This window comes from Dryobates pubescens, chromosome 34 (assembly GCF_014839835.1).
Source record: "Dryobates pubescens isolate bDryPub1 chromosome 34, bDryPub1.pri, whole genome shotgun sequence".
Lineage (NCBI taxonomy): Eukaryota > Metazoa > Chordata > Aves > Piciformes > Picidae > Dryobates > Dryobates pubescens.
In genome coordinates, this window is record NC_071645.1 from 3,664,941 (window position 1) to 3,688,041 (window position 23,101).

A 23,101-nucleotide genomic window follows, 5' to 3' on the forward strand; every position below is an offset into this window, starting at 1 on the left:
CATAAGTCTGTATTCCCATAAAGAGCAGCAAAGGCAAGGAAAGAAATTCTGGCATCCTAGGCACCCCTCCTCCTCTGCAGGAAGTGTTCATGTCCTCATTTGAGGTGTTTGTATGGCACAGAACTTCAAGCTGGCCAACAATGACAGAAGCTTATTATTCAAAGCAAGATCACAATTGGATTTGTCTTGGTTTCTTCTAACCTATCAAGTCTTGGGCAGGACTGGTCTCACCTTCAGTAGGATTTGACTGAGCTGCACTGTCAGCAGTCAGAACAAATGAGGAGTGATAAACTGCAGCCCCTTCTTCCTGAATTCACAGAATGGTTTTGGGTTGCAAAGGACTTTAAAGATATCCAATTCCAACCTCCCTGCTATGTGCAGGGACACCTTCCCCTAGCCCAGGCTGCTCAAGGCCTCATCCAGCCTGGCCTTGAACACCTCCAGGGAAGGGGCATCCAGGACCTCCTTGAGCAACAAGGCAAAGCACTCAGCAGCAGCTGCAGTGCCACAAGTCTGAAGGGATTTTTAGCTCAGCTTTGTCTCTGGGTTTTACTGAGCTTGCCTGGGAGAGGACACCAGATTCTGTAGATACTTGGAGTCAGCAGAGATCTCATCCTGTGCAATATGTCCCTTGTCATGATCCCTAACAATAGGCCATTGTTTGTACCTTTATGACTATGTAATACACAGTGGGCTCTTCATAAGTGCATTATTATACCAGGGATGTATACTGAAAAGTCAGGGAAATAACTTATGAGCTGACAGAAGAAACTGCTCCCATGCAGTTCTACTGCTGTCACTTTAGTTTTTAACTGTAATTTAAACTATTTTTGGCTGTGTACAGACATTCTGAAGAGCATTTCTGGCTTGTGTTCCTCCATGCTTACTCACTGCAACTTTGCAAAGAGTTTAAAAGTAGACAGCTGAATGACAATCACAGCAAAACAAATGTGGTTCCTGATGCATGTGTGATACTCTGGACTGCTTTTTGTTTCATGCTATTGGTCAGCAAGATGCCCTTTGTGGCCCCAAATATTGCCTATAGGGGAGAGCAGAGGCTGCTCATGCAGTTGGGGCACCAAATATTGCCTATAGGGAACAACAGAGGCTGCTCATGCAGTTGGGGCACCAAATATTGCCTATAGGGGAGAGCAGAGGCTGCTCATGCAGTTGGGGCACCAAATATTGCCTATAGGGAACAACAGAGCCTGCTCATGCAGTTGGGGCACCAAATATTGCCTATAAGGAACAACAGAGGCTGCTCATGCAGTTGGGGCACCAAATACTGCCTATAGGGAACAACAGAGGCTGCTCATGCAGTTGGGTAATCAAATACCACCTATAGGGAAGAGCAGAGGCTGCTCAGGCCCTGCTCCACTTAAGGAACATCATAAAAGGAGTTTATTGAGGCAGAAGCATGAAACAGGGAGGGAACTCAACCTGAATGCACAATCTGAATATTGTACTAGCTGATCTTTGCATCTAGTAAGTGATCCAGGAAAAGAGTGTTGTGTTGGAGAAGGTAGATGTTAAAACACTCTCTTCTTTTAAAAAACAACAAACCAATAAAATAATTAAAGTCTATTTTTGGATGTCTGGGAAGAGTATTTTGACAATTGTAGTCTTCTCTCAAATGAGTTTCTTTTGTTTTCCAGGGGTCAAGAATCTCAGAAAGGAAAAAGTAATATCTTCTTTTCTTCTAGCCTTTTGGTTTCTCCTAAGGGTTTTGTGTTAAAGTAGTCTCATGTTGCTATGGCTTACTGGGGGGTAGGGGTGGAGGGAAAGAATAAAAGATGTTCCTTTAAAGGTTTTTAATTGAGATGTCAAGAATGCAAAACAAATGCTGCTTCACTTTCAACCCATTGCTGCTCCTCAGTGTGTATTTAATGTCACATCAGTGTTTTGTCCCAGAAGAACATTAGACTTGATCTATCTGAAGTGTGTGTGAGTCTTTTCCTTGCCTTCACTGTGAGCTGCATCAGATCCCAACAGTTTAATTAGGGCATAGGAGGTAAAAAGCAGTTCCTAGGCTTCCCCCTGCCTCCTCTCTTCCCAGTTAAGGAATAAAGCTGGAGATCTGTCAAGAATAAGTTGCTTGTTCAGTATTTTCTGAGCCCCTCAATTTAAGAAGGACATGGAGACACTTCAGAGTGTCCAGAAAAGGACAATGAGGCTGGGGAGAGGTCTGGAGCAAAGCCCTGTGAGGAGAGGCTGAGGGAGCTGGGGTTGCTTAGCCTGGAGAAGAGGAGGCTCAGGGGAGACCTTCTTGCTGTCTACAACTCCCTGAAGGGAGGTTGTAGGCAGGAAGGGGTTGGTCTCTTCTCCCAGGCAAACAGCACCAGAACAAGAGGACACAGTCCCAAGCTGTGTCAGGAGAAGCTTAGGCTGGAGGTGAGGAGAAAGTGCTTCCCCGAAAGTAATTTGCCACTGGAATGTGCTGCCCAGGGAGGTGGTGGAGTCACTGTCCCTGGAGATGTTCAAAAAAGGATTGGATGCAGCACTAGAAGCCATGGTTTAGTTAGTCAGGAGGTGTTGGGTGACAGGTTGGACTTGATGATCTCTGAGGTCTTTTCCAACCTTATTGATGATTCTATTTTCATAAATCAGAACTTAAAGGTTGGGCTAGAAAAATACAAGAGATCGAAGTGCAGAAGCAAATGTGAACATGGCAGCAGCTGATGGGATGATACTGAGCACCAAGAGCTCAAAACCAGGGTGTTTGAAGAAGTTCAGGTTTGATCAAGAGTTTGTCCGTATCATTGGGCTTTGTCTCTCCCTCTGCTGAAGTGGGTGGGAAGGGGCTGCAGCATGCCCCCAGCCCAAGCTCTGCTTGGGGCTGCCTTTCCAGTTTAGCAGAGGTGCCAGGTCTAAAGTTCCACACATTTCCCTTACATTGGCAGCTACAGCCCAACATTTAAATCCTCTGAGGTTCTCCACGAGTGGAAATTGACACTGCACACTCAAACTGAGGATCCAGGCCATAGCTACAGAAAAAAACCCCACACACAAACCACATATTTCCCTTTTCACCCTTTCAGAAAGAAGTCAGCTGGTGGCAGGAGCCTGCTCCCCTCCTCTGGTGTTAGCTTCTAGTGTTACTATGAAAGTGGTGATTTACATCCCCCCAACTCTGTGGTTGTTTACAAGAATTCTGCAGGAATTCTCTTCAGAGAAGAATTCTGCACAACAAAGAGGGTAGAAGGAATGCTAAAACGCTGCTTCCCACCAGATGAGTTTGGATCTGCAGTGCTGAGCACCCCAAGAGCAATACCTCAGGGACTGTCATCTTTGACTGTGCTAGCTGCAGCTCCTGGGACAGAAAAAACAGGGGAGGGAGCTGGATAACAGCACTGTGACAAACTCAGCCTCTCTGCTTAGCTCCTGAGCACTGCACTGCATGGCAGGGGGGTTGGAACTAGATGATCCTTGTGGTCCCTTCCAACCCTGACTGATACTATGATACTATGATGTGAAGGGTTGCCAGCTCTTCCCTCTGGGTCCTGTGGGTCCAGGGCACAGGGAAATCAAGAGGAAGATTTCTCATTACATACTCAGGCATGGGATGAAACCACACAAACCAGGCTGCTCCTCACTACCTGCCACTGACTTCCTGAGGAATTTGGAGGACTCACATCTGGGCAGGGTTGAGCCCTTCCAGTCCTGCTGTAAGGAATGCATGCAGAACTAGGGTGAGCTTTTAGTGCCCGATTGTAATTCACCTTCGTTTCAAAGAGAGGGGCAGCAGAGAGTGGAGTTGGGCTGCAGCTGACTCACCCTCGTCTAAACCCAGAGCTGGAAATGAGCTTTGTGATGCTTCACAGCCTCAAATGCATTGAAATCACAGAACCACCAAGGTTGGAAGAGACCTCAAAGACCATCAAGTCTAAATGCTGCATGAAAACTCTTTGTTTAGAAAGGGGGCACGGATAGATTTGGGTTGTGGTTTGGTTTGTTTTCGGTGCAGAGCCTAAGCACAGAGGAAACTACTTCAGCTTTAAAAACAAACCTGAAATGAGAGCCATAGCAGACGAGCGTAAAAGAGTGAATGACTGAATGCACAACAGAGATTAAAGTCAAGCAGTAAGTGTGATTGGTTGCAGACACACTGAAATTGCTGCTCACTTCTCACCACTTCCCTCCAGCACTTGCTCCCTGGGGAATCTTCATGACCCATCCACGCTACAGAGCAGAAAACACAGGGCCGCTTCCTCTCGGTTACTTCCCACACCAAAATGGATTGCCTGAAGTTCCTCTCTGTGGGCACCTCTGCAAACTCGATGTTATCAATGGAGTATTATAAAGGAAACACAAAAATCATTAGAAGTATAAACTTGTATCATGATGTTTATTATGTTAGGGGTTGGGATGGGGTATTCTGATTGTTTACTTTGGCCCATTTTTTGCTTTGGGTTTGGGTTAATTTTTTGGGGTCACTTTGGCCCATTTTTTGCTTTGGGTTAATTTTCTGGGGTCACTTTGGCCCATTCTTTGCTTTGGGTTTTGATTAATTTTGGGGGGTAACTTTTGCCCATTTTTTGCTTTGGATTTGGGTTAATTTTTTGGGGTCACTTTGGCCCATTCTTTGCTTTGGGTTTTGATTAATTTTTGGGGGGTAACTTTTGCCCATTTTTTGCTTTGGGTTTTGTTAATTTTTTGTCACTTTTGCCCCTTTTATTGCTTAGGGTTTTGGGTTTTTTTTGTCATTTTTGCTTATTTTTTCTTTTGGGGTTTTGGGGGGTGTTTTGTTATTTTTGCTCCTTTTTTTGTTTGGGTTTTGTTAAAATTTTTTGTGTCATTTTTGCTTATTTTTTGGTTTGGGGTTTTGTTATTTTTGTTCACCTACCTACAGGGACCTCAACTACCTCCCTGGGCGACCTGTAGCAGTGTTCCAACACCCTCATGGTGTAAAACTCACTCCTCAAATCCAATCTAAATCTGCTCTTCTCCAATTTCAAATCATTGCCCCTTGTTCTATCACTCCAAGGCTTTATAAACAGTCCCTCTGCAACCTTCTTCTAGACCCCCTTCATGTCCTGGAAGGCCACTAAAAAGAGAGTCAGGGCTGTTCCACAGTCTGGGTTGCAGTGCTGCCCTCACCACATCCCATTTTGGGATGCCCACACAGATGGGGTGTAAGCCTCGGAAGCATCAAGAATACAGGGGAATTTGAGCTCATTTTTAATTCCCTCCACTCAAGCTGCAATTCATTTTTCGGACAGCAGATGGCACAAAACCTTCTCGAGTCTGCTTCTCTGCTGTACAGGGATGGAGTTCTCCCTCTGGGTTGGAGGCAGGGGACTTCAGCTTCCCTACTTCTTGAAGGCAGGGGGCTTCAGCCTCCCTACTGCTCGGAAGCAGGGGGTTTCAGCCTCCCTACTGCTTGGTGGCTTTTTGTTTTTCATCCCTAGAGCTATTTTACTGCCAAGCTTAGGTGCATGAAGCTGCAAGCACAAACTCCAAACCAAAGCCAAGCTTACAACACATCCTCTTGATCTAGATTTCTTAATCCAGCAGCAGCTTTTAACAGCCAGTGAAACTCTCCTTTCAAATCTACATTAAACTTTCTGCTCTGTTTTCTAGTCAAGTTGATTATATTAGGATAAAAGCCTATGGCTTTTCCTCAATCAAACAGACCCTAACAGAATGATGCACTTCTAAGTTTAGTGGAAATGGGCTCTAATAAATTAGAAGTGAGCTGCCTAATTTATTTAGAAGAGTTTTGTCCATTCCCCTCAAACCCATGTCCTGCAAATGCACACAGTTTCCTGATCATATTTCTTGTTAGCATCGGCTCATTTTGACAGCATTAGTCACTTGCAGTTGCAGAGAAGTGCCAGAGAGGATCTGCCAAAGCTACATCACACCAGGCTACATCAGGAAAAGAGGCTCTGCCTACAACAGGCTTGGATAAATCTTGCTGGACATCACACACCCAGGAGACACAAAAAGCTTTGCCATTGCCCAGATTGCTCCTGAAATAATCAGACCTGAAAGGGGATCTGAGAAACCCAGATTCTGCCCCCAGTCCTCTGAGATCTCCTTGCTGTAGACATTCCTCTGTCCCATGCTATGGTGCTCAGCAAACCTTTCACAGCCCCCTCACCAACGCTCTTTGTTACCCAGAGAGCCACAAATCACACACAGCGAATTACCTTTCTCTTGTTAGTTGTTTTGCCAGGGTTCCTGTATGCAGAGCAGAGCAAACTTCCCATGCCCTTGGTGCTACAAGATAGAGTCACACAAGAGTATTTTTCCAAGGATTTAAACTGCACAGCTGGGTCTTCAAGCAGCCTTGGCAATTACTGCACTAAAGCAGTGTCCATCAGAGAAGCTTTACCATCCTAGGTGCCTCCCCTTCCTGGGCAATTAAATCCTGCCCACAGTACACCTGTAGCATCACTGCACCAGGGATCCACCTTTGTCTGCTTCCCCCCCATGTACATCTTTCCCCTTCACAGACACTGAGTGAGGCAGCACTGGAGGGGGTGCAGGGTGAAGTGCCCCCAGTCCTGCCACCCACCAGTTTCACTTTAGGGACCGGTGAGGTCACAGGTTTCTCAGCAGTCACCAGCACATAGGAAATGTGAGACAGTGGGAGGAGTGAGTGGGACAGCAGAAAGGAGGAAAGGAGGCAAAGACCCCATCAGTGATGAAGTCATGGTAAACCTGCTCCCCCCGTGCTGAAAAGGGACCTGCTGCACGGCAGACCCAGCAGAGAGGAAGCCAGCGCTGCCTGCCTGCACCCAAACCACAGCATGACTTTCACCAGGGTGCTACACGTCGCAGCTCTGTTCCTGATGCAAGGTAAGCCATGCATGCTGTCCTACCTAGAATCATAGAATTGTCAGGTTTGGAAGGGACCCCAAGGATCATCTAGCTCCAAACCCCCTGCCATGGGCAGGGACACCTCACACTAGAGCAGGTTGCTCACAGCCACCTCCAGCCTGCCTGCAAAAACCTCCAGGGATGAGGCTTCTACCATCTCCCTGGGCAACCTTTTCCAGTGTCTCTCCACCCTCATGGGGAAGAGCTTCCTAATATCCAACCTGAGTCTACCCATTTCTATTTTTGTGCCATTCCCTCTAGTCCTGTCACTCCCTGACACCCTAAAACATCCCTCCCCAGCTTTCTTGTAGCCCCCTTCAGATCCTGGAAGGCCAAAATATCTCTATGATCTCCCCTTTACAAGCAGCCCAGCTTGGAGAGCTTGATTCCCAGCGTTTCAGCAGCCCAAGTGCAAGCCAGCTTTGCTGGTGTTATTTTCATACTTTCACCCCATTTCCAAAGCACACTGGTGCTCAACTCCAGTTTCTCCTGTAAATGCAGGAGCCATGAGAGCTGTTCACCTCCTAGCAGCTGGCGGCATGCCTGAGATGACAAAAGGTTGTCCCTAAAATCTGGGCAGATCACTGCTTGCATTCCATGGCTTGGATATCTGTGTGCACCTTGGTTCATGTGTTGTGTCAGAAGAAGCTAACAGGAGAAGTCAGAATAATTTAGAAAGCCCTTGTAAAGTACTTTGAAAATGAAAAGCACTTTAAAGGCTTAATCTCCTTACTCCTACTAGAGGATACAACTTATACCTACTTTGCTAGGCTGTCTTTGATACACAGGAGTGTGAGAGAGATTCATGCTGGAGCATGGCAAATAGAGGTAGGTTTAAGTAAGGAAAGCAGCAATGCAGCTGTCTACAGCTCAGGAGTCTGGCAGGCTTCCCTCCCAGCCTTTGAGGATGGAATGCACACACCTGCCTGGTGTTGGACAATGCAATAGTCTCTCTCTCCCTTCTTGAGGAATGCTGGAGCAGAAAGCAGGGCAGTGCCACTGCTGACACTTGGCTAATGCACTCACACAGAGGCCACTTCAAATCTCAGTGTCCGAGCAGCACAACTATGTGCTTAGGATCTCTTATTGCCATTGATTGTGCCTGGCAGAAGCCAGGTCCTAAGGGGCTGTCAGCTGTATTCTAGCTGAGCTAACACTTGCAGTGCCCTTCAGACTTGCTCCCAATCAGCAGCTTTCACTCTGCAGTCTACAACCCCTCAGCCCCCAGCACCAACATAGCCTTCTGCAGGATGAATTTGTACCTGCTGACAACTGCTAGCTGCTCTTGGCCCTCAGAATGAATTCAGACTTCCACTCACAGGTCTGCCACCAGAAGCCAAAAAAGAAAATCATTAACCAGGATGTCTCTACAGGCTGCAGGTTTAAAGATAGCTCTGAAATGATGCACTGAGTGCATATCACTGCCACGAGTTCTCTGTGCACCTTCTGATGTGCAGCCAGAGGCACAAACCATTCCTCTCCACTGCATCCTGCAATTTCTGGAAAGCAATTGTTGCCTTTCCTTGCCAAGAAGGTGGATGTATCCCTGTACTTCATGCCAGATATTTTTCCAGGTAGCTGTGCACCTGAGATCTGCAAGATACAACGCACAGGAGCATCTCTCCCATGCCCCAGTGACCATACTGTGGTGTGTGCCACAGTGGCTTGAAGACCACAGCCACATCAAGCTGTCCCCTACACAAGGAAAGAAATTTGACCCATGAATCATGGTCTGAATGAAGCCATGGTCTCTCATGGAAATTACCTTTAGGCTCTGTTCCGAGGGTTGGGTTTTCCTGTTTTAGAAAAGCAAGCAACACCCCCAGCTTCTCTTGTTGCTCCCACCTCAAAAGGTGTGACTTTGAAGACCCCACACTGCTGTTAGCAACAGGAAACAGTCACAATGAAAAAAGTGCAGAAGAGCCCCATGGAAAACCACAGTCAAGGCCCTCTCTGCATCTCCTGACACAGGTCTTCACAAGTGGAAGCCATGCAAGGAGGTTTTGCTTTTCTAACAACCCTCTGTAAATGACCCCCACAAAGCACGAGCCCTGAGAAGCCATCTGAAACCCTAGGAGATGAAAGTGGAATCAGAAGGAAACATAAGCTAAAGGCACTGATGTGCCATATCTGACAGTAAATCAGCCACAGCAGCTCTAAGTTCACAGACTGGGCTGGAAGGGACTCCAGAAGACATTTTTTCTCCATGGGAACAGTCAGAACATTGGAATCACCTCACAAGGGAAGCAGTGGATTCCCTTACACTGGACAGTTTGAAGACTCAGCTTGACAGGACGCTGGGCCAGCTCATTTCAACTCCACCATTGCCTAAAAAGTTGGGCCTGATGATCTTTGGGGTCCCTTCCAACCTGGCATTCTGTGACTAAAATAATCTCATTTTTCAGAGCTGTGATTTGCACCACTTGCAAATCAGCTCCAGTATCACAGTATCACAGTAACTAAGGTTGGAAGAGACCCCAAGGATCATCAAGTCCAACCTGTCCAGCATGCAGCCAGCCACTGCTGCAGCACACAGCCAATTCATGTCAGATTTCTAATACCTGGGTTTCCTTAATTTCCACCCCCCTTCTCTGTCAGGGGATTTTCCAGGAGCTGGCAGTGAAGTTGTAACTCTAAAGGAAGGAGAGGACCTAAACCTGAACTGCACCCTCAGCACCGACAACAGTTCTGCCCTGCAGTGGTTAAACCCTCATGGGTTTGCCATTTTTCTCAACAACCAGAGGGGTAAGTGTGAAAACTGAGCACAATACTTTCCACATGGAGCTGGAGGGTCACCCAGAAGTGGATTTCCCTTGCTCCCACCCATGGCCAGTCTGACTCAACCGCTCGAGGTGGTTTGACGTTCAGCTCCTTTCCGGCAGTAAGCTGCTGAAATGGAAACCCCCACAAGAGTGGTCTGGCACTAGAGCTTTTAGCTGTAGTTACCACCAGCACCAAGAGATTAGCACAAAAAAACTCACTCTTGCCTTACAAGAGACACAGAAGAGGACATGCCTAAAAAGCCCTGGGTACTGCTCTGGCTCCTCAGGGTATTTGATGTAGTGCATCAAGAAGGAATGTGTAGAAAACAAGCAGTGACTCCTAATATGTGCTGGAAAGGCAACATTACAGTTGGGTTGCCTTTCACTCTGTGGTGGGTTGAAATTTGCCCCCCAGCATTAACTTTGCCAGACCAACCCAGTTGGAAGCAAATGGAAGCTGTATTTACAAGCAAAACTACAATCTACAATGGAGTGCAATGGATATGAACAAAATACACAGGGTTTGCAATTAGCAAGTTGTTCAGAATTATCTTTAGTTTTCCTTTTTACACCCAATAGGGATTTGTTTACATTTGTCTACTTTTCTGCTCAAAATCTGCAACAAAATTTTAAAGGCATAGCCTAAAACTACCACAGCTCTCTGCACCTCATGTCCCCCGGTCCTGATCTCTCTCCTCCTGTTGATCCAAATGGGCAGAGTCCAACAGGATGGCATTCAGCAAGTCCAAGTGCTGGGTGCTGCACTTTGGCCACAACAACCCCATGCAGTGCTACAGGCTGGGGTCAGAGTGGCTGGAGAGCAGCCAAACAGAAAGGGACCTGGGGGTGCTGGTTGACAGCTGGCTGAACACGAGCCAGCAATGTGCCCAGGTGGCCAAGAAGGCCAATGGCATCCTGGCCTGCATCAGAAATAGTGTGGCCAGCAGAAACAGGGAAGTCATTCAGCCCTATACTCGGCACTGGTTAGGACACACCTTGAGTCCTGTGTCCAGTTTTGGGCCCCTCAATTTAAGAAGGACTTTGAGACTCTTGAAGGTGTCCAGAGAAGGGCAACAAAGCTGGGGAGGGGTCTGGAGCACAGCCCTGTGAGGAGAGGCTGAGGGAGCTGGGGTTGCTTAACCTGGAGAAGAGGAGGCTCAGGGGAGACCTTCTTGCTCTCTCCAACTCCCTGAAGGGAGGCTGTAGCCAGGTGGGGGTTGGTCTCATCTCCCAGGCAACCAGCACCAGAACAAGAGGACACAGTCTCAAGCTGTGCCAGGGGAGGTTTAGGCTCAAGGGGAGAAGAAAGTTCTTCCCAGAAAGAGAGATTAGCCATTGGAATGTGCTGCCCAGGGAGGTGGTGGAGTCCCCATCCCTGAAGGTGTCCAGGAGGGGATTGGACATGGCACTTGGTGCCATGGTTTAGTAGTCATGAGGTGTTGGGTGACAGGTTGGACTTGATGATCTTTGAGGTCTTTTCCAACCTTATTGATTCTATGATTCAACAGCTCTGCAAGATGAAGACTGCACAGGGCCATTGGTTTTTGACTCTCAATCCCCACTGTGAATCTCTGTCACGCTGCTTCTCCAGCAAACCACTTCGTGAATCAGTTCCCTCCAGCCTCACTGTAGCTAAAAAGATGACAGCTTAGCTACGAGCCTTACATGATGCTGCTTGCAAAAATCCTTTAATATTTAATCACTCCCATAAATTAAAACACTGTTATCATTTTCTCCATATTTTGACAAGACCTCAGCTTAAAAAAAAATAATTAAAAATAAAAAGCTACCTGTTGGAATCTTTCCCCCCCCACCCCTTGATGTCTGGTACATATCCCCAGTTTCAGTTCAGTTTAGGGGCAGGAGGTTACACTTTCTGTGCTGTGATTGTGGGAATAGTTCATGTGACTTGCTGGCCTCCTGACCCCGAGGACTCCCATGTGGTAGTCAGCAGGAGTGTCATGGTTTAAGCCCAGACAGCTGAAACCAGGTCAAGGAGGAGTGAAGCAAAAACCAGAATGTCAGGACAGCAGAGCACAAACAGCCTAGGAGATGCTCTCTTTAAAATCATAGTAATTAGACAAGGAGAGGAGAAGCAAACCAAGCAATAGATAAGCAGTTAATGAAGAGGTGCATCTTGACCATAGTGTTCATTTATTTATCACAAAATACACCCCAAGAGGGGAAGTGATTTCTTTCAAGGCCAAATAAAGGCTTGGGGAATGGGGAAGGGACAGGTCCTCAGTTCACACATTTGTTCCCTATTATTCAAAACTCTTATTGCTTTTCTGACCACATATTGTAGCCTCACACCCCAATGTTTGTTCATATTGATCCATCTAGCCACTTAAAGAACCCAAATTGCTCTAATACCTGGGAACATAGGAATAAAACCCCCTTGAAAGTGAAAGCAAGAAAATAAACCCATGGTATTCGACACACACTTCCTTCTTCAGTCCACTGCTGCCTCTGCACTAGCTCAGCACCAGCTAGGAGAGCTTTGTGCTAGAGCTGCTCCCTTACCTCAAGTGTTGATGAATTAAGCAGATGCAATAAAGAAAACTACCCTCATCCATTACTGCTTTGATTATCTGTCTTGCTCTTGTGAACCAACATGTTTAGCATGCTGGGCTTTATTTTCTTTACAGCTCTAAGAGACCAGAGATACAAACTCCTCCATCATTCAACAGATGAATTATCCATCCAGCTGTCCAATATCACGGTGCAGGATGAAGGGGTATACAAATGCTTCTGCTATGGCACCCCATTTAAAAGCAAGAACAAGACTGTGGAGGTATTAGGTAAGTTTCTCCATCTGCTTTGTTCCAGAGGAGCAGAACAGAGCCAGCTCCTCAACTCCACAGCTGCATTTCTAGCACAACATAATCCTGTCTTAGCTCAGCCTCTCTAAGTAATGCTATGTATGCAGCCATCCATAAAGCCAAATAGCTGTAACTGATGCTAAATCTTACTGCTGCAGCTGCTCCTTCTCATCCTGTACTGGAAGTATCCCAAGACACAGAAAGAAGCATTACACTCTCTTGCTATACCCAAGGATGTAAACCACAGCCCCAGATTACCTGGCTGTTGGACAATGGGATAGAGCTCCCAGGTAAGTGTTAAAGGACCAAGGATTGATTACTAACAATTTCTTCTTACTAGCCCAGGGCTTTTTGCAGGGACTTGTTGTGAGAGGACAAGAGGGGAGTCACCATCCCTTGAGGTGTTCAAGAGGGGATTGGACATGGCACTTGGTGCCATGGTCTAGTCATGAGGTCTGTGGTGACAGGTTGGACTTGATGATCTTTGAGGTCTCTTCCAACCTTGGTGATTCTGTGAATGGATTGAAGCTTGAGGAGGGGAGATTTAGACTGGAGATTAGAAAGAAATTCTTTTCAGTGAGTGTGGAGAGACACTGGAACAGGTTGCCCAGGGAGGGTGTGGATGCCCCCTCCCTGGAGGTGTTCAAGGCCAGGTTGGATGAGGCCTTGAGCAACCTGGGCTGGTGGAAAGTGTCCCTGTCCATGGCAGGGGGATTGGAGTTGGATGATCTTTTAGGTCCCTTCCAACCCAAACCATTCTGTGTTTAAAAATACTGGAGGCTGAAACACCTTCTGCAGTACATCAGCTGGGACCACCATTCATCCCCCACTCATTCAGTACAACTTGGCTCCCTGGTGCAGGTTTGGAGAATAGTCAGCATTGTATTCTAGTGTTTGTGCAAGGGAGAGAGCTCATCTGTTTTGCCCATATCCAGAACACCACCACTTGGCACCAAAAATCCCTTAAGAGTCCAGAGTGAAATTCCACTGAAATAAAATGAAACCAAAACTGTGGGGGCAGAGTTCTCAAAACCCCAGCATGAACTCAGCTAATAAATCCATTACAACTATTTCTACATTGTAACTGGTAGGCAGATTTCCCTCAGCTCACACACACACACACCCCAGCAGCTTTCCTCTCTCATGAATCTGTCAGAGCCAGGCAGCTCACCAGCAGAAGGAAAAGGAGAGCTCATGAAACACAACTCACTCTGCCCTCTGAGGCTCTCCTTAGCCTGCAGGCATCTAGGTGGACAAGCAGGAGGAGGAACAGAGCCGCCACATAGCTCAGTTTCACTTGTGCACTACATAAATAGCTGCCCTGAACACCAGGTTCTAATAATAACCACCACCTTAGCAGCTGTAACTGTAGCACAGTGGAGAGGAAATCTCTACCAAAGTGTGAGGAAAATACCCAGAGATACAAATATCTTTTCCTTCGATGCACTAACAAGCTCTTATTTGTATTTTGCATCATCAAGCAACATACTCGAGGCTTAGGCTGTAATCTTCCTACCCCAACAAGGTGGCTTTCTTTTCTTTTTTAAACTCAGAGCTCTGGAAAAGAGCAGAGAGGTGTGCTGGGCAGAACATAGCTAGAAATCAAGGCTAGAAGAAAAAAACCCTCCTGTCTGCCAGATCGCCAGACATTAATGCAACTGTAGAAAGCCCTGAGCTTTAAGGGAGCTGCACTCCAGGAAAGCAGTATAGCTGGTAAGAGGCCACATGAAAGCCAGGGTAGAGAGCTGCCTGTGATTGCTCTGGAGAAGTAGACAGGTCTTGGAAAAGGAGGTTCTGAACCACGGGGTGTGGGGGAAGAGCAGGGCTGTGTATGGCTGTAAGGGCTTGGGGGGAGTCCCTGCTGCGAAGAGCTCAGGGGAGCAACGTGGCCAAGCATTTACATACACTGCTCCCTATGGTCTTCTAGAAACAGGAGCTCTTTAAACGTGAAAGAGCCTCACTTCTGGCCTGATAAAGCCCCATTTCTGTAACAACACAGACACTAAACACCTCTCCACCTACTTTAACATCAGAAAAATCCACTTTCCTACCTTTTCTCCTTGTCCTTGCTGCACTGTCCCAGCCAGCCATGAGAGGAGGTCCCAGCAGAGCTTCCAGCCCAGCACCAGGCCACCTAGAAATCAATTAAGACCTGTGCTGCAATTACCTGGGATGAGGCTCAGGTGTGGCTGGGCATCACGTGAGCTGCTGCTTTCACCTCACCCAGGCACACCTTGCATGGGGGCTTGAAAGGGGGAGAAAAACTGCCTTGGTGCACTGCTTCTCAGACTTTCTGCAAGTGCCTTTCCCCTTTGGAAGGTGACTGTCTCTGAGTAACACTGCCTTCTCCCCTCCCTCCCCCCCCCATTCTCAGCTCTAATCACTTACTGCAAATATTTATACTAATCAGAAACTAGCTAATACATCTTAATTACTGGCAGCACCTCGGTTCCACCAGGGCTCAGCAGGGGCAAACCAGCTGTAATTACTGAACTGTTGCTGGCAAAGATTATTTCCTTCCTAGCAAAAAAAAACCAAAACTCCAAAAAAAAAAACCAAAACCAAACCCACTTTGAAATCCTTTTGAGCTCTTATGTGACCCTGCTGGAGATGAAAAGAGGGTTGAGAAATACTGATCTGTGTAACACAGCAAGTTATCTGTAAAGGCTAATTTGGAAATGAGGAATTCCTCTCGTTTAAGAAATGAGTGTTACCAAGGGTGACAGATGGAGGGAAAGCACCAGGCTGTTTCCAAAGCAGCTCTACACTACAAACAGACAATGGGAATGGAATGGAATGGAATGGAATGGAATGGAATGGAATGGAATGGAATGGAATAAACCAGCTCGGAAAAGACCTTTGAGATCATCAAGTCCAACCTATCACTCAACACCATCTAATCAACAAAACCATGGCACTAAACACCCCATTCAGTCTCTTTAAACACTTCCAGTCTGCCACCAGGGGTAAATATCTGGGGGGGAAAAAACCCAACCCAAACCTCTCTCTCTCTAGCAGAGTGCTTCAAACACCTCTCTTTGTGCCACATGAAACACACCTTTTATTTTTCCCTATCATATAAGTGAGTAGAAGTCAGCATTACCTAGAGGAGCAGAGACCACACCAGACAAGTTACATTCTGCTCTCTGATTCACTGTGGCAAAGCAATTAATCTTTATGGTTAACTTCTCCAGCTGCCAAAGGGGAAAAGGGATGATGGAGGACTTGTGCAGGGTACCATAGGGTTATATAAAGGTCTATTTATTCCAGATTCAAGTATTGCACATCAATATTTATTTGTGCATGTTTGTCAGTATCCACACATATGGCACAACTTCTTTTTGTGTTTGGGGTAACAAATCCACAGCTGTTAGGACACAAATTCCATGCCCTTGTGTATCACACAGCATAATTGGACACAACCACTACAGGGCTTGCAGCAATTGCATGAGAGGGAATGGATTGAAGCTCAAGGAGGGTAGATTTAGACTGGATATTAGAAAGAAATTCTTGTCAGTGAGGGTGGTGAGACACTGGAACAGGTTGCCCAGGGAGAGCCTGGATGCCCCCTCCCTGGAGGTGTTGAAAGCCAGGTTGCATGAGGCCTTGAGCAAGGTGGTCTAGTGGGAAGTGTCCCTGCCCATGGCACCAGAGTTGAAACTAAATAATCTTTAAGGGTCCTTCCAACCCAAACCATTCTAGGCATCTACGAAGCAGAACTTTTCTAGCTCTCAGTCGTGCTGCAAAACAGCAGGTGCCAAGCCCTGAGGCTCCCCCACTGCAGGCCATGCATGGCCGTAGCACACAGCAGAGGAATTTATCCCCTTTGGCAAGGACCAAAAGTGGAGACCTTTTGCATGGTGCTGCAGTGGAATTTCCCCACACCAGTCATAAAACCAAGCAGAGGCTTTGGGCTGAGCGCAGGAGGCACAGCAAGGTCTGCACTTAGCTGCTGAGGAAGCAAGCCTGACCTTGCTGCCTTTGGGCTCCCATTTACACAATGAAGCACTCTGCACAGCAATCAGGTGCTGCTCTAGCACACCAAAGCGATGCAGATGGCGCCTGGAAGGCTTTTCATTGAATTGCTCTTGACCAGAAAGCACTTAAATGTTTTCTTCCAACGGGTGTATAGGTGACACTAAGCACAAGTTAGAAGCTGATGGGAAGAAATGGACCACAACCAGCACCCTGACAGTCCTGGCTTATGGGCCCAATTCCACAGCCAGCTGCGCCGTTCGCCACCCAGCACTGAGAGAAGAGAAGCTGATGTCATCTTTCCTGTTTGAGAACCTCCCTAGGACAGGTACTGCAGGCTCCTCCACCAAAGGCTACCCCATTTTACCATTTTGAAGTGGTGAAATTTATGCAGATATGTAGGCAGAGCTGAAGCCCACAGTCTCCTTTTTGAATTCTTCTGTTTCTGCCCATTGGAATGGGCTGCCCGGGGAGGTGGTGGGATCAATGTTCCTGGAGGTGTTTGGATGAGGCACTTAGTGCCATGGTCTGGTTGATTAGTTAGGGTTGGGTGATCAGTTGGACTTGATGACCTTGGAGGTCTCTTCCAACCTGGTTGATTCTGTGATCCTGTGATACTGCCTTACATGTAGAATCTATTTTAAATGAAAGGGCTATCGAGGGCAAAAGAACAACTCCAACTTAAGATTTGGAGGCTTTCTCCTGCTTCCTAACTACCTTAAAATCTGTTAAACATGAAACCACAGCAGCCCAGGGAGGTTAGCTCCCCACTGCTACTGCTAGAATTCAGGTGATGTTTGTCCTAAAGCTTTAAAGATAACTCCAAGTTTCTGTTGTCAGAAGCTGTGTGCTTCCTGTGCCTTCTGTGCACTAGACACATCCACTTGGAAGAGCCAGCAGGGTGTAAAGATTGTCAATTAACACTGAAGCTGCCTGTCTAATAATTCTCAGGGTAAACTCTGCCTCCCACCTCATCTTTAGAATGGATCTAACCATTCAGATTTGATTCTGCCTTAGATTGCTAGATTCAAGAAATGCTCCTAAAGTGCTCTGAAAGATGCATTGCTGTTGGGTTGTGGGTTTTTTTCAGTGACAAAACCAAATCCTGCATCAGCTGCACCAGAGGTGGACACACATGTCCCTGAGACTGAGCAGCCTACAGGTAGGCATTCATTGCTTGGTCTCTTTTTAATTGATGCACAGACAAGCAGAGCAGTGTTTCAACCAGTTGCCATCAGCACTGAGGGACATTTTGCACAGCCTATTTTGTTTCCCCAGTGACCACACCAGTGCCAGATCTCAAGAGCAACACAACCTCCACTCCAAGCTACCCACAGGCTACTGGTAAGGTTTCACTTCATTTCCACCCCCTCCACCCCCCATCATTTCATAGCATTAAATATATTTGGAGGGCAGGGAAACTGAAGGTGGGGGGATAGGACTGTAGGTCTAACCACTGATCAGAGCAGCCAAAAAGGAGCAAGTTTCAAGGATCAGTTCAATAGCAAAGTGTCTCTGCTGATTTTTGTCCTATGTTTGGGGGGGGGGGTGAGGTTGTTCCTTTAGGATCTGACCAACCAACCATCTCTTCTGCAGCACCAGAAGATCCAGTAGTTGCTAGCTCAGCACTGACACCCACCCAGCAAAACCTCCAACCAGATTTCACATCTGCTTGTAAGTTTGGTCTTAGTTACAGGAATTGACCAAGCCAGGACAGAAATGCCACTGAGAACAGCATTACAAGCCCACACACATAACATAAAGCACAGCATTTCTAGCTTGTGTGGAGAACCCTCGGTTTTACAGCTGGGAAAGCAGACAAGATCTCTTTTTAGATGCAGAACGACATCAGCAGTAGCAGCATGGCAGGAGGCCAGGCTGGGATTTCTCTGGATGGTTGCACTAGGTGGCACTGCACAACAACAGTTAATCTGTGCACGCAGCAGCCTGCAGCTTGCAGTTCTTCAACGGAGGAGTTATTTCCAGCAGGAGAATTCAGAGTTCCACTATCCAAATCGGTTGGACCAAACCCCACCAAGTTGGTCACATGCACCTGCTGAACGTGACAGGCCCTGCAATGAGAAAAATCAATTGGCTGTCTTAGAAATACATAGAAACACAAAATCAGAAGCATAGAATTGTTTGGATTGGAAAAACCCTCCAAGACCAACCACCAACTTAACACCACCATGAGCATGAAACCATGTCCCAGACTGCCATGTCCACTCATTTCTTGAACACTTCCAGGGACAGAGAATCCACCACCTCCCTGGGCAGCCTGTTCCCACCCCTGACCAATCTTATAGCAAAGAAATTTTTTCCTAACCCTTTCCTGGTCCAACTTCAAGCTATTTCCTCTTGCTCTATCATCTGATATTAGGGAGAAAAGACCAACCCCCACCTCAGTGCAGCCTCCTTGGAGTGGAGACAAATGAGGTCTCCTCTGAGCCTCCTCTTCTCCAGACTAAACACTCCCAGGTCCCTCAGCTGCTCCTCATAAGACTTCTTTCCTAGACACTTCACCAGCTGTGTTGCCCTGGAATCCTTGAATTATTTAGGTTGGAAAAAACCATTAGGATCATCATGCTGCATCAGTGATTACAAATGCCACAGGATGGCTACAACCCAATAAAGAATTCACACCTACAGTGATGAACATATAAGGAAAGGGAGCCTGAATCTTAAGCAGGACTTTCACTAGGTGTGCTTGGATAAGGAAGAAAATCTCTTCTGACTGTCAAGTTTTGGTAGGCACAGTGGACATTATCATTTTAGTGTTATGAATCAGTGTCAACTCTACAAGGATATGTTGTCTGTGTGCATAAGAAACTCAGAGCTCACCTCTGTCTGTTTGCACAGGGCCTGAAGTAACACCACCTGCAGCAGGAAAGGAAGGACTGGCTGGTTCATCAACTTATCATGTCCCAAACGGTATGACCTCACATCATCAGACAAGGGTGGCAGAGGCAGGGATGGCAACTGGGTGACCACACCACTCTGAGCTATGAAGACAGTAAAAGAGTACAGAAAAACCCTCTGCATTTCTTAAGGACCACTTTTCCCTTCAGACAAATGCTATTCTCCTTTCCATTCTTCCAGGGACTGAAGCAGCATTCAATGGCAACGTCACAGAAGAGGAACTTTCCAAGACAGAAGCCCCACTCCCAAGTGAAAATGTGACTGTGATTTCCATCACCTTTGGTATGACAGCTTCTAAACATTTCTTACACTAAGCTGGTCCTCCCTGGCCACATGTCCACCTCCAAACCATTTGTCAGGGTAATGCTGGCTTGCCGGCTTGGAGAAAGACCACAGAAACACAACCATTTTCATCACCTAGAAGAAAGCTAAATGCTACTGTTTGTGAGGCCCAAGCACTGATTTCTGCACAAGCAAGAAATGCTGTGGTTTATGTTGCATGATTATTTAGTCTGTGATTAAGTCAAATAGGTGACTTCTGCTCTCTCACCATCTTCATCTTCCCTGGTCCAGGATATGTCCTTCTACCAAAGACTCTTGGGAACCTATTTAACAGCACAAATGTACATCTGCCTCTTTTACAGAGGAAGATCCGAAATCTGAAGGCATCAAAAAGAAGGAGAAGAATCTCTTGCTGCCCATCTTGGTGGCTGCTCTGATTTTTGCACTGCTTATCATTGTCCTGCTTTTTATGAGGAAGCTGAAAAAAGCTCATGGAGTGTGGAAGAGAGGTGAGTGATAGCAGCAGCAGCAGTTGCTGGGTTGGGCTGTGTTCAGAGGGAGAGCTGAGGAGCCTGTTAAACAGAGACAAGACACAGCTCCTGCAGCCTCTGGTTAAATGTCCTTCTCCTATAAACAGTGACTTTGACTTGTGGCAAACTGTTTAAGAGTCCTTGTAACTGAGATGCCACAAAAGCCATGAAATGATCACTTTAAGCACATCTCTTAGATGGTCACGATGGTTGAGCCCTCACTTTATAACTCTTCTCTCAGCATTTTTATGCTGAAGGCAGAGAGTGAGGAATGGCCATGGAAAAATGCTCATCATTTTAATTGCCTTTGTTTTCTGCACAGAAAATGATGTCTCAGAGCAGACACTGGAGAGTTACAAATCCAGATCTAATGAAGACTGCCCAGGCCATGAGAAGAACGGACATGGTAAAAAGCTTTAACCAACAGAAACCAATTCCTGGTAAAGCATTGCTGCTGCCCACAGCAGAAGATTGCAGTCAAGCCTGCTTTGCAAATTGCATGGTTTAAACTGTGAATATTCTAAAGCCAGCCCTTCATACATGGAGGGCCACCAGAGACATTATAGCTTCAGCAGGAGTGATGTGAAACTACAAAATTAAAGCCTTAGCTTCAATTAGGTTAGCTAGGATAGGTTAGTTGAACTGGATAATAGATAGACTGATAGGTTAGACTGGGTTATCACAATGGGTTTATATATAGCTTCCAAATCTAATGTACTGAAACACTATGCATGACCTGTAGTGGGAATACTACCATCCTGAATGGCTCTTAGCTGATTTCACCACCACCAAAACACCCAAGCTTCGTCAGCCCTGTCCCCAGCCAGTGACTGGCTCCTCAGCTGGGATGTTTCTGCTCCACACTTGCACCAAGGCGTCTTTTGGCAGGTGGATAAGCCTGTGTGGCAAAACACGAGGGAACTTTGCCAGCGTCTTTCCACATGAGTTTCTTGCAGCACCTGAACTGCTTTAAAAGGGAAAGTGGCTCATAATTAGTCCTAGAATGTTTTTCAAACCTTTTCTTCCTTTTCAAGTGTTTTTAGCTACAAAATATTTCAAGCATGCAGGTACCCCCTCCTCTTTTCCAAATCCACCAACCAACATGTGTTCATCTTTCAGCTGTCAGTCAGAAACCCAGCATGCAGTACGTGACAGAAGGCTGCATGGAAACTACCCAGAAGCCTCCAAGAGACAAAAACATTGCAACAAGAGAGAAACTGTTTGGGTGTGGAAAGGAAACAGATGTATAGCAATGGCAAACCTGTGCAACCTGCAGAAACACCACTGGGTCCTGATAGTCACATTACAGTGCTCTGATCTTAATGTGGTTTCAAGGGGCAGAAGTACAAACAGCTACCCTCAAAGCTTCTCTTTAAATGGTGGGACAGGCAGATGGGCCTGGTGCTCCTAGAAAACTATTAGTAATGAGCACATTGATTTACCTGTAACTATTAGTAATGAACACAGTGACTTACTTGCAATCCTCAAAGGACTTCATTAAGCACTGCCAGAAATAGAGCTCATCAAATCCCATCTCAGGTCCTATCAGCAATTAAGGTCCTGCCAAGGGAACACACAATTAGCTCCAAGGACCACAGGCTAGGAAGATATCATGCAATGCTTCAGCTAACTCCTCTGCAAGCATGGGACTGAGCAGGAAAACCCAGGAGGTCCAAACCATCTGGGACTTGTATTATCTCTCTCTGAATCAAAACCTGGACATCCAAGCATCCTGACATCCAAACTGTCATTAAAACCCCTAAGACTTGTTCCCTCTTTGCTAAGACTTCTGCCTCAGCTGCTCACCTGTGCAATGACAACATCACACTGTGCTGTGCAAGACTGCACCAGTCTGCAAGGGGCTCTGAACCCAAAACCTTTGGGTGCTATGGTTGTGCAGCTTCCCAAAGGCCTTGCTGAAGTCCAGATGGACTCCATCCACAGCCTGCCCCATATCCACCAGGCAGTCACCTGGGCATAGAAGGAGATCAGCTTGGAGAGGTAGGATTTGCCCTTCCTGAATCCGTGTTATTGTTGCAGCAGCAAGAAACAGAGATTATTCCTTCTCACTAGAAGCAAGAAAACTGCTGAAAGCTACTTTTGTACTAACGAATTAACAAAGTCCCGCTGGGAATCACGACCTTTTCCAAGCGGGAAGAGTTCGCCGCAGCCCGGCACAGCCGGTACCACTCTCCCCGCCAGGGGCGGCGGCGGCGGCTTCCCCCGCGCCGCCGCGGCTCTTGGTACAGCGGCGTCCTCCGCTGCTGCCATGGCGACCAGCCGGGGCTGGGCACGGGGCCGAGCCGGGATCGCCGAGGGTGAGAGCGCTGGGGTGAGGGCAGCCGGGGGCGCGGCGAGGCCTTTGGCGGGGCTGCAGATCTGGCTCGGCTCGGGGAGCTGCCGAGTTGTGTCCGGGCTGGAGAGAGGCTTCGGGACAGGGCTTGCAGCGGGGACTCCCCTCCCTGCTTGGAGGCAGCGGGGGCTGGCCGGGGCGCTGCCGGCTGGCCGGGCGCTGCCGGCTGGCTGCGGGGTCTGCTGGCTGGCTGCGGGCGCTGCCGGCTGGCCGCGGGCGCTGCCGGCTGGCTGCGGGCGCTGCTGACCACAGGCAGTTTCCAGCGAAAGCTTCATGCCGATGCCAGGCGTTCCTCTGGACCGGCCGCGGCAGCAGCGGCCAGAGGTATCCTCTCGGTTGCAAAAGGAGTTCCGAAGGGTAAACTGCTGTGTGACTACCAGCGCTAACCCTGCAAAAGTTATAGTCGGCATTTCCATCTCTTAGCAGCCGCATACGTGGACTCTCCTATTAAACTAACTCTCCTACGAAAGTGGAGTTCACTGTATGCCTTTAAAGGGGATGGGTCACACTGTCCCAAGTACCTTTGTCACAAAACACTGTTTTTTCCTGCTCCCCCCGGACGGTTTATGCTGCAACACTCTGGTGGTACAAATGATTTAGGAACATTAAAATGCAATCAAAAGAAACTTTTCC

At 47.3% G+C, this 23,101-nt stretch overlaps 1 protein-coding gene across 1 annotated transcript; it reads left to right on the forward strand.

Moving 5' to 3' along the window:
- Positions 1 to 6,755: 6,755 nt before the first annotated feature.
- CRTAM (cytotoxic and regulatory T cell molecule) lies at positions 6,756 to 21,365 on the forward strand. Its single transcript, XM_054176005.1, has 11 exons — positions 6,756 to 6,804; positions 9,424 to 9,570; positions 12,236 to 12,388; positions 12,568 to 12,699; positions 16,542 to 16,712; positions 17,475 to 17,546; positions 19,244 to 19,315; positions 19,484 to 19,585; positions 19,948 to 20,094; positions 20,438 to 20,521; positions 21,235 to 21,365. The coding sequence occupies exons 1-11, from the start codon at positions 6,756 to 6,758 to the stop codon at positions 21,363 to 21,365; spliced, it is 1,260 nt and encodes a 419-aa protein (XP_054031980.1).
- Positions 21,366 to 23,101: the final 1,736 nt, after the last annotated feature.

Coding starts and splice junctions, on each gene's coding strand:
- CRTAM (XM_054176005.1), top strand. CDS start 6,756: ATGACTTTCACCAGGGTGCTACACGTCGCAGCTCTGTTCCTGATGCAA. Junction 6,805..9,423: donor AGCTCTGTTCCTGATGCAAG/GTAAGCCATGCA, acceptor CTTCTCTGTCAG/GGGATTTTCCAGGAGCTGGC. Junction 19,586..19,947: donor TGTGATTTCCATCACCTTTG/GTATGACAGCTT, acceptor CCTCTTTTACAG/AGGAAGATCCGAAATCTGAA.